Raw genomic sequence first — 12,061 nt, forward strand, 5'->3', positions numbered from 1 at the left:
GGTGGGAAGAAGCCGGAGTACCCGGAGAGAACCCACGCAGACACGGGGAGAACATGCAAACTCCACACAGAAAGATCCCGTGCCCGAGCCCAGGCTTGAACCCGGAACCTTCTTGCTGTGAGGCCACAGTGCTGACCACTGCACCACCGTGCCATCTAGCAAGTTGAATACCACAAATTATTTGTGGTTAAATCTGTAGGTTACATCACCACAGAGTTGGCTATAAAAACAAAAACCAATATGACTAAGCAGGAAAATTGAAGTACACAACCTTTTAATCCAAAGCAGAAACACAAAAATGAAGGAATTTGACTCTGCTTCTGAAATACTTCCAGTGGGGTTTGAAGCCAAAACAAAAAATAGTTTGCAGAATCAGGCACACACATCTTTTTTGTGTTTTGGTGGCTTCTGACATCTCTGAGGCATCCAGGAACATAGCAGATCCAAACAAGTAAACTCAGTCAAACTTTGACACTCCCGCTAAGAGTTGTATCAACATATTTTGATGCACTTTTTAACGTAGATCATGAGAAAAGCTTTGTGGAAATGGTGAAATTTCAAAGAAACACTTTCTGTTTGGCGTATTTTTATACTTGCTTGAGATCGTTTTGGCCCTTCTTTTCAAAAAGAGTGCAAAATAAAGCAGTGATCTTGATATTCCTAATCTTTGATTTAACTTAGCTGATACTAACTTGTGCTCTAGAACAGTTACATCCTGCCCAACTGGCAGTATTTCCTCTGGGCCTCTCTATTTTTGGCGAATAGAAGGTTGTTTTCTCTTCTACTCTGTTGTAACAGTCAAGTGCAACGTCCTTCTTCTGATAGCATTACGTAGACAATTTTATTTATGTCAGACCAGAAGATGGAAACACACCCAAAGCACATTCTCTCTTTTTAAACATGTCCTCAGTTCACTTAAAATTCAATTGATTCAACAACTCTTAAAGTCAAATAACTATCAGAGTGTTGTCTTATATTTTCTAATGACGTTAAGTAGCCTGAATATTAGGACTTCTAAATGATCAAGCTCTTTAAAACTCACCATTACCTATCTAATAATAGTAACAACAGTAATAAAAAAAAAAATCAAACGAAAGCTTGTGAATCCATGGTGAAGATGAGGCTGGGAGAAAATCGTCAAAGATGAAAAGTGGCATGATGTGAGTGATGAGATGGACTTCAGCGGTCACTGTGTGGTTCCACCAGTATGTAAAATGGTAATAAAGATGTGTCTCCTTGATGGAGGACTGCAGATTGATGACTTTGTAGAATTCACAAGCTCTGATTGGATTGTCTTTGACTTACAAGCAGTTAAATATTTGAGTACAAATCTTGTTGAATTATTGAGTTTGCTCCTAAAGCTCTGTCTTGGTCTAAATACGGTATGTCCTCGCTTGGCCTCAAACCAAGAATATGAATTACAAAAGCCTGTAGTGCTTCACGGTATGAATAACACTTTGCCCAGTGAGAGCCAGAGTTCCTGTCTTGGCTATCATGTTACATGAATATTAGAAAAGCCTCTCTAAGACGGACTCTTACACTCACTGAATTATTAACAACGTAACTGTTGTTTAGTCAAACATTGCTCTCTGTTTTAAGGGCCGTACCACTGCCCTGCCGCTCTCGGTGCTCCTCTTTTATGGTCAGAGGCCTTTTTTCATTTCGCTATATCACTTTTATCCTCATCCACTGTGACAGGGACACACAGTGCCTGTATCTAATGTTGTGAAATGTTTTGAATGTGAATTTGTGGAGTGAAGCAAGTACTGTATCTAAAACTATTTTGCGCTGCTGAATGAAGTCGGTACATTTCCGTCTGATTGTGTTAAAGAATTGTGATGGGTAACGTACCCTTGAGGCTAAATTTGATACGATACAAATGTGACAATCCTTTTTGACCATTTTATTTAAGAAAGTACTTCGGTTATTAATGTTATTTTCAGTACTGTGTTGGTTGGGGGCCAAAAAATAGGATCAAATAAAATTTAATCATTTTTTTAACTTAAAAATTGCTGTAATTTTAATGTCCGTCGTAGTAATTTAACAGCAAGCATCACTCATGGCCATCATCACGATAGAACGTGCGTCATTTCCCATAAACCCTTTGACGGCTGAACGTGACCGCTTTACACGAGGGGCGGGACCGTGAATGATGTCATTACTGTAAAAAGGCAAAGACATCCAAGATTACACTTAAAAAACTGACTGTGAGACTGTTGGTGAGTATTGCAGATATGAAGTTAAGAAGACATAAGCACCCGTACTGCCGTGCTAGTACCTTTTCATCTATTCATATGGAAATCACTGTTCAATTTTGTTAAAGTCCCAAAGGTTGTAATATGTTGTGGATGCCAATTTGGCTCCGAATACTGAAAGTAAATCAAAGGAAGATGTTTAATTGACAAGAGATTGTAATGAGTCATTGTGGAACAGAGCTGAGAAGAACTCAACAGGCTGCATATACATGAATGTGTTGCTCCGTGTACCAGGGAGAACATGACATGTGACGCAGGTAGTCATGTTTCTGTGTGACAGGATTTTACAGTCGCCTCTAGCACTAATCCTCAGCAGCAATAATTAGGAGGTGAATGGTTATAACACAGTAATCTAAGGTATTTCGTTGCTGGATGATGTTGACTTCATGTTCAATTATTATTATTATTATTTTTTTTTTTTTACAAATCTTTCTTTGATGTAGCTCTCTATATTAAATGAAAAAGTTGGTCCTTTTTAATCTTTTGGAGTCTATTGCTTTTTCATTTAGATACCACATTCTAAAATAAGCACTATATCACCTTTAGATTAAGACTCGAAAATTGATGTTTTGTTCGATTTGACGCATTATTATATCAACATAACTGGTATTTGGAATTGATGACACTGGTGTGAGGAAACTTTCTTGACTTAATACTATACAAGAATTGTCCAGATTTTTGAACTAATTATAACTAGTTAAAAAAAAGAAGCTGATATTGACTAGAAACCAACAAGCTTCCGCCCTTACTTGCTTATAGTGCGGTCAGTAATGTCTTTAATGTACATACTGTATAGATTTATATTGCTATTATAAGACAAGCAAACAAACCAAGGTCCTGCCATTTACACATCAGAGCTTATTTTCTATTCCAAGGCCAGCAAATGTTTGTGCTCTGGAGTACACAGGTCCATGTTTGCAGTACAAAACTCCACTGAGATTTATATTCTGCATCACAACATGCAGCGAAAGCTGATAAAAGGAAAAGGAGGTCAGAGAGGACACTTCGTGGTTTGCCACCCAAAGGAAGATAGTTTTGCCTGGAATAATGTGTTGGGTTTATTTTTAACCCTACGTACACGCCACAGAAGCTGAATTCTTAACCTTTTAATGGATTTTAAAGCCTAAATGTTGAATTCAGGCTGGTGAGATACGCAGGCTCACAATTCTGGTCATGTGTGTTATCTGTACGTTCATTTTCTCTAAATAAAAATAACAGGTGTTGCACAGCATTTTGGGGTCCTGCAGAACACTTTGACCAGGTGGTGCTAGATGAAAAAGTGGGGGGGGGGGGGGGGGGCACCACGATTACCCAAACGAATCTTCTGATAACTGTGGATGTCTGTATTGTGTTAAAGCTTTTTGTGTATGTCATTGCGGCCTGCAGTGCTGGACAGAGACACGCTAGTGACACGTTTTTCATACTGGGCTTGGCCTCGGCCTCGTGGATGGAAATCTGTATATAACCTTCATATGATGTTTTTATAGTAGACCTGATGCTGCTGGCCGAATGTACAATACTACATTGGAAAAAGGATGTTTTGTTGAACAGTTTCATCAGTAAGCTAGATCATCTGCCTTTTGTGTTTCTGTGTGTTTGGACTACAAACATGAGGGGAGAGATTGGCAGTCAGTAGACTGAAGTAAAAAGCCTCTGCTGCCTCCATTTTTATGTACTAAATTGGAATTGAATTGAATGGTTTGATTTAAAGATTCCTGCTACTGCATTGTAGGAAGGTTGGAAGATATTTGTTTGTAGCTGGTTTTAGTCCTTTCATGAGATTAGTTGACATGAAAAAGGGTAGAAAATTACGCCAGGCTTTTCCCTTTTTACAGGTTTGAACGCCAGGATAGAAAAGAAATGTATGCAAATATAACATTTGCAATTCTATTGAATGTTTATACAGCAATTACATTTTAACGCACATAATCCTTCAGATCATCCAATACTCTGTAAAATCACTATCAGTAGAAACTGGCTGTTTGGATGTATTTATTTATTTTTTGCTCAGAAATATTGGAGTATGTGAGCATGTTTTGCTGCTATATGTGCAGTGTGTAGGTACATACAGGCTATGTGTCAAACAAGCAGTGTATATACTGATGGCACACACACACACACACACACACACACACACACACACACACACACACACACACACACACCTCTCTGGGGCTTTGCTTGAAACCACCATTTTTAAGACACATAAAAAGCTGCAAAATTCACGAGTGCCGTATTTACTGTTGTATTTTTTGACCGTAGCACAAAATATTAGAATATACGATGCTTTTGTTGATCATAGACTTCCTTTTACTGAAAACCCATCCAACCTACCCTTTAACTTTGAGATGAGAGAACCCGTCGTTCAACAATTCAAACTTCCTTCTCTGTTTTAAAACTCATTCCTCTGCTATTCTGTTAGAACAAAAAATACAAGATTATGAAAATGCTGACTGCAAAAAAAAAAAATTCACATCCATTTGTAACTAAAGGTTAAGAGATAGTTGTTTTTTTTAATTTCCCAGAGCTGATCAGGGTCAAGAGACAGAAATAGGAAAAGAAGTGTTGCCAGAGGAAGAGAAAGTTGCCTTGAGGCTTTTAAAAGTTGCACAGAATGAGAGGCATAAAAATGAAGGCATGCAGTAAGAGAGAAGAAATAACGGAAGGGTTGCTCTGGGGCCCTCGTAGAGTGACGAGAGGATGGACAGATGGTGTATTGTGTTCACATTAGCATATCTTAATTTGAAGCAACAGCACAACACTCGACTTTGTCATGCATCTGTCTGTTTGTGGGGGGAAATGTTGACTGTGACATACCAAAAAAGCCGCTGTGACAGATAAAGAGGTTTGCTTACGCCTTCTAGGCTTTTCACTGGATATTAAGATATCCCACAAAAGTGTTTGTTGTTCACCACCTGAGACGAGTGTCGGGGCTTTTGAGGTGACCGTTTGCCAACATAATGAAATTGAACGAGGTTCATCAAACTCATCACGAGCCGCAGCTGACCATCGGTTACGTTTCAAACCAACAGCTATCGTCACACCTAAACTATCCGCCGCTGTCTCCTTAAAGTTGCTTAAAATCTTTGTGGTTAAAGCACAAATGTACAATTCGAAGCCTGACAAGTTAAATGAGTATCAACCAAAACTACAACAGAAAAGTCATAAAAGAACGAACCAATTCTGCCCAGTTCTGGAGAATGCTGGCTTAGTGAGCTCAGCAAGCGCAGAAGCCCAGTAATGATTTCTCAGCACCAAACTTGGAAACAAATCCATCAAACAAATCACCTTTAAAAGCTTAACCACTACATGTTGGGGATAAAACACTTTTTGTTCAAATCATCCTATTTGTAGTCATTTTTATAACTTTCTTCTACCCCAATCAACCTTCTTCCAAAAACCGCTGCCTCTGTTTGTCTGATGCTGAGCCTTTTAGAAATTTTTTTTAAAAAATAACACTTCCTCTCCAGTTCCTTGGTTTCACATCTCGTGCCAAGCTCGATGCTGCTCGTCTGACTCAGAAGCACCACACCCCTGCTGTAAGGAAATTTTGGGGTAGTTTTCTAATCTCTGCACAGCATCTGAGTAGAACCCAAGCTTGATGCATAATGAATGACAAGAAATAGATGATGAAAAAGTTGTCGACACCTGGGCACCATCTGTGCCAAGAAAGTTCTTTTTGATTCCCCCACACCCCTCCCTGTCTCTCAGTTATCCTACTTCTGTCTGTGTTTCATGGCGAGAAACACCTTCTGAATGAAAATTGCTGTTGCCACGGAAATATTTGTAGAACACAGTTGAAGCATTGCTGCAACCTCAGATTTCCCCAAACCATTTCCTTTTTTTTTGGGCCGTCGGCATAAGCACTTTTTTGTTGTAACATCAGAGTGTTTGGACCGTATGATGAGTCAGGAAGGAGATGTACGCCATCATTTTTTTCATCATTCTCTTTCCTCTCATTAACATTAAAGATAAAGATGCTGCGTCTGTCCTGAAACATGGATGCAAAGCTCTCTAAAGCAGAAATTAAGACCCGACTCTCCTTTCCTGTGACCTCTTCAGTTTTTGTGCATTATCTTCCCTATTAATGGAGAGGTCCTGCTCCCTTCATGTCCACAGGATCCAATTTATTTCAAATGCATGTACACAAAAATCCTTTTTCTTCTCAGTGGTTCGACTCTGCCGGTTGAATGATGACGCTTTCGTCAAAACAACGTTGAAGCATGTTGATGATGCATCATCCAGATTAACTTTAGAATGCTACATACAAGGATTGATTTTAGGATGAATTCAACTGCTGTATTGGGCAGCCGTGTGTCGTTGTCGTCGCCCACCCCCCCCATGCTATTTTCTAGCCTTTAAGTACCCACTTTTTTTTGTTTCTCCTGGGCAACGTGCTTTGTGTGAGATGGCTTGATAACATGAGCTGTTTTCAAAGGTTATTGAAAGGGAAACTGCTACTGTGTGGATTACACTGAGCTATTGATCTCTGTTGCTGTAATTTTTTAATCGAGCAAGAAATACTTTTGCACAGATACTGCAAAGTGAACATGGACACAGAGGGAGAAGCAAAAAGTGATAATCTAACTACAGTCATGATGTTTGGTGTTTGGTTGCATCAGCATATTTGACTTTTTTCACCCCTGGAATGTGTAGTCTGCTTACTTGAGGGCCTTAGATGAATAAAATAAGATATAAGCTTTCATTTTGAGCTGTTGTATTATAAGATACAATTTCATTTGTCAGGCAATGTGCTTTTACAGGGAAAAAGTGTTGTGCTTATCATGATGGGGAAAAATAATGTATTTTTTTTCTCAAACAAGTTCATGTAAATTTGCACCAATAAAGTAGATGTGAGAAGAGGATTTCTTCATTGTTGCTGTCCAGACAAGAAGTGATGGCGACCAGCACCGTAGCTTTCTGAGGAGCTTAACAACTCCCAAAGTACTAAAGCAAATAATGCCAAGTACTGACAACAAAAAAGAAAAGAAATAAAACCAAAAATTACCCAAAATGAGCTGACAATCCTTGTTAGCGGTTGCTACTAGCGTTTGTATACCTTGCTAAGGGTGAGCTAATGTTTTTTTCAAAGTTTACTGTGATTCGTTTCCATGCATTTCATTAAAAAAAAACCAAAAAACTTCGGAACCAACTCTGGTTCACCTGCAGCCTGACACTGCCTCTGATTGGCTAATGTTTGGTGCCTAGTTTAGGTCTGTGGACTGGGTCCTCATAGAACACTGGTTTATTGTTGATGGAGGGTTTTGACAGAAAAACTTGAGCTTTGTTGATTCACAGCTACTTTATCGTGTTTCACGGTACATCCTGTAATGTGTAACGTAAGTCCCACCACTTATACTTTGATAATTGTAAACATCACATCCCTTAAGAGCTCTCTCAGACAGGTTTACCATCAATGACTTACATTCAGAGCGCTGAAACTAACCATAGGAGTAAATGGAGCTTCCTGTATTGATTGTTACTGATGCTGTTGAAAGTGCAATCTTTAACCCTGTCAGAGTGAAAGATTGTGATGCCGTTCATGCTTGAAGCGAGTCAACGCATGCAAACGTATCAAACACCACTTTTCTCACTGTCCAAATGGTCTGATGCTTTCTGTGGATGGCAGAAATTGTGGGTCGCAACTCGCCACATGCCATTGGATGACCTGCTTGAACAATGACAGTGTCAACCTGATGGCTCACACCTTACACTTCATCTATGCTGCAGTGCCTTTGTGCACGAGGACATTTTCCAAGTTGAATGCTTGTCATTTCGGTTTAAGCTTGGAGAATGATGCTCACAGTGTCAGGGAACATTGCAGCTGGGTCACCAACAGCCAAATGGAATATTGAAAAATGGATGTGTCCGCATTTTGGGTGTCAGGAGGCTTCCTGCTTCCGAGGAAATATACCTCCGCAACATAACAGGGAGATGGCCAATATTTCTTTGGGTAAATGGGGATGATGGTTTACTAGAATATCATACTATCTTCTGCTGTATATTCAGCAAAACCTTCTGTTTATCATGAAATATATGCTAAATGATTACATGTTTTTTTCTTCCGAACTTGTATGTGTTTTCAGTCAGCGGTCTTCTGAAGAGTATTGAGGGAGCCCATTTGGAGGTTGTGGTAAAAAGTCATCCTGCACTGGTTCCCATGATGCATCTCCTTCCAGAGAATGTCCTTGTTTCCGGAGATGAGAACATTCCTGGACTCACAGCTTCTCCAACAGGTAAACACTGGGCAAAAGAATCAGTAACACGCCCCCATCCAGCAATCTAGTCTCCTCTCAGATGTTAGAAGATCTGTGACTCCCAGTCTGGCCTCTGGGGAAACATGAGGCAGTGTTTGGATGGAAAAGAACATATTCATCTTCTGTAGTACATCCAAAATTGTTGCACATGATCAAGACAAGAAACTGTTCTTATGAAGATAAAGTAAACACTTGAATAAGCAGGAAAAATGCCTCCATTCCTTCACAATGTGCTTCTGAAAGAGAGGCCTTGAGCTTTTGATCATCAAAATATTTGTATTTAATGTTTATGCCAAATGTAAAGGAATTCCCTCCAGCTGCTGCTGAGCTATCATGCTGATAGTCCAAAACAGATGGAAGTGGTGGCGTAAAAGTAAAAAGCAACAATGACTAAAGAATGACAGGCAAACGGTAAAATGGTGCATCCTGTCATGACTTGGAGTTTTTTTTTTTGATTTGCAATTTACTCTATGTGTTTCATCTCTGACAAAAAAAAAAACAAAAACCCAAAAACCTGTCATTGTTTTGTTGGTTGCTGTGTGACTCAATCCTCAGTGGTGGAGCTGCAGTGATTTCATACTGGATATATTTTGGCCTGTTCATGGTTTGACTTCACAGTGGTCAAATAACAGTGGCACCAAAAGTTGAATTACAAAGACATCAACTCTGTCTGGAATATGATCCAAATATGACACTCAGCAACTTCAGCAACTGCTAACTTGTCTTTCTCAAGGAAAATGACATTCATCGTTGTGATTATTTTGGCATTTTTTTCTTTGGGGGTGGGGGGGGTGGCTTGGTTCTATCTGAAGTTTAAATGTCTGCAGTACTTGGAAAGTAAGTTTCTAAGGGGGAATGTAATGAAGTCTGACAGTGCAGAGCTATTATCATCGGGAGTCAGTGGGAGGTATGGTAGCAGGCTAATCCTCTTCATGTTCTGGGGCTGTGAGCAGCACAAACCTAAGCTGCCTTTTAAGACCACAGCCACCGGCTTGATATTCACGCCGCATTCAGAACAGTCCAACTCTGCGTTCTACAGACAAGGGCTGCAGTGAAATGCATGATGGCTACATTACTCTTGAAGAGATTACAATCACACTGGTGAATTTCTTTTGCTTGTGTCTGAAAGGGGTGATTGCCACTTTTATACCCTAGCCGCAGCGCGCTCTCCAGCTATCTCACCAAGTGTCAAATTGTTAACAGTTATGTTGAATTGTCTGACACCATTTCTGTGTGTTTTAAGGATTTCAGTTATTGTCATGAAGCAGCTTAGTCAACATTGGAGCAGACGGGCCACGCAATCAGACTATATATAGGAGGCTACTGTGTGTAGTACATTATGCTGATCCTCAGTCACAAACCAACAGAAGACCTGGGGATAGAGTTCTTGGCATGGGTACTTATTTGGCCCTCGAGGTTTATATTTTTAAAAGTCATATTTTTTACCCGTAATGTGTAGAGCACCAGTGTTGTGTACCCTCGAGCATTGTGAAAATGATGTTTAAATTGATGCCCCTCTCATAGAAAATTCTGCTGCGTGACAAGTCACTGAGTGATGAGAAGTTATTGGTGTGAGGTGTGTGTGTGTGTGTGTGTGTGTGTGTGAGAGAGAGAGAGAGATAGAGAGAGAGAGTTCCCCAATAGTGACTCGGGGGAGATTGTCCACTATTTTGGAACTTGCTTGTTTTCGCAGTTTAATTTAAGATTCAAATTATTATTATTTTTTTTTTATAACTGGTTCACAACTTAAGTACAATAAATGTTGATTCATGTCTTATCAAGACCTTTACAGCTCGTCTGTAAATCGATAGACTAAACTGATAAACCAAGAACAATTAATATTTCAGTAAAAAGACCCAACCATCCAACTAAGATGTTTGACTTGAGGAGTCGTGTGCTTTGGGGACTGTTTGACCGTGCAGACGAAGTGGGGCTGTGGTGGAACATTTTGATGCAGCCTTTTGCTTTTGAAGCTGCAGGTGCTTTTCTCACTTTCCACAAAAAAACCATGGCATCTCTGGATGTATTTCAGGAGCTTTGTGAGATTCTCTGTCTTACTGCTGTTCACGTTTCCCATCCTCTGTGTAAACCCTAAACTTGCACATTGTGAGTGTTTGGTTGGCGTGGATTCAGTTTCTTCACTGTCTTTCAAAAACTTTGAGGGAAGGAAGAGGAGATGGGTGGCAGGAGGACTTGTTTTGTTTCAGTGAGGGAGCGGGGGGTCATGTCACACACACACACACACACACACACACACACACACACACACACACACACACAGGTTGAATAAAACAAAATGTGTTTTACTGATGCAGGCTGTCTGAATTGATGTGGCCACACACACACACACACATCATCATCCATAAAGTGCAGCTGCAGTGGTCATTGTGGAGAACACCAAACGGTGTGGTGAGGCATTCGGTTAATCGACTGTGGCTGTGGCGTCTGCAGGTAGCGTAGCAGTAGCTCACTTTTGGTTAAGCTTCCTAACTATCTGATTAATGATGTTTTACCTGGATTTCAGAAACCTTGGAATAGTCTGTAAAGAATAAATGAAGCAGCAAAAGTAAATGTCTGGACATTCTAAGTGGGTTTACCCAGCCAATACCTCCAGCACGCATCAGCTAACATAACTGCAGTAACTCAGTGCCTTATTGGAAAGCCAATTTAATGGTGCGGGATGATGTTACATTGTCGCCTTTGAAGCCAGCTGCTAGAGTGGCTAAAAATACAAACAGCTAAAGTTGAAATTTGGACATGAGCATCTCGCAGTGTGTAACAGTTTAAGTGGAGCGTCTCAGCTTGACTAAAGCTGCCATACAGCACCGCATGTTTCCAGGATCCAACCCTTTGAGTTGTTTTACTGATAATTCATATGGAGAAATTCAGCTCAGTAACTTAGATAACACACACACACACACACACACACACACACACACACACACACACACACACACACAAGCAAAGTTTCCACAGCTTTGACACTGACTCAAACCATGTATTTTCCAATCTCTCCACCTCTACTTTTAGAACTTCTGGGCTACGCTTTGATAAATTTGCTGGGAGCGATGAGGAATATCAGGGAATTTTACATATGGGTCACAAACAGGGATATACTCAAATGTATTTTTCTACTTGTTTCACCCATTTATCACACCAGATGGTGGAGTTTTTTTTTTTAAAGCTGTTTTTCCTGCACAGCAATCCCAACAGAACAGCAGCAGGTCTGAGTTGAAAACAAAATTAACAAACCAGAGGGGGGGGAGTGTCATTTAGGACTCTGAAGTGACCCTATGTCACAGCGAACTTAACGTGTTCTTCCTGTCAACAGGAGATGCTCTGTTGAGGCCTGTGCTGCTCAAGACGTTACCTTTCAACCTAAACAGACTGACCATCTCCCTGCAGCCGTCTCTGGAGAAGTTTGAGAGCCAGCTGCTGCAGCTTATCAATGCTGACTGCCATAACACGGTGAGGCTAGGCTTCCACAACACACGCCACGCCACATTAGGGAGAGTAGCAGAAGACCTAGCGAAGGGTGTGCATAGCAAC

The 12,061-nt window shown here is 40.4% G+C and overlaps 1 protein-coding gene across 4 annotated transcripts in view; it reads left to right on the top strand.

Annotated features, from left to right (window-relative positions):
* The window catches only part of nphp4 (nephronophthisis 4), a 137,523-nt gene that overhangs the window by 21,295 nt on the left and 104,167 nt on the right, over positions 1-12,061 (top strand). For 3 of the 4 annotated variants that reach the window (XM_086214300.1, XM_086214301.1, XM_086214302.1), the window contains exons 5-6: positions 8,342-8,491; positions 11,844-11,980. The exons of the other annotated variant lie outside the window; for it this stretch is intronic. In XM_086214300.1, coding sequence (XP_086070426.1) covers positions 8,342-8,491; positions 11,844-11,980 — 287 coding nt within the window. The remainder of the gene's footprint in view (positions 1-8,341; positions 8,492-11,843; positions 11,981-12,061) is intronic. 4 annotated transcript variants of the gene reach the window in all.

Source organism: Aulostomus chinensis, chromosome 9 (genome assembly GCF_037954235.1).
Source record: "Aulostomus chinensis isolate RoL2024-O1b breed Wild chromosome 9, RoL_Achi_v1.0, whole genome shotgun sequence".
Lineage (NCBI taxonomy): Eukaryota > Metazoa > Chordata > Actinopteri > Syngnathiformes > Aulostomidae > Aulostomus > Aulostomus chinensis.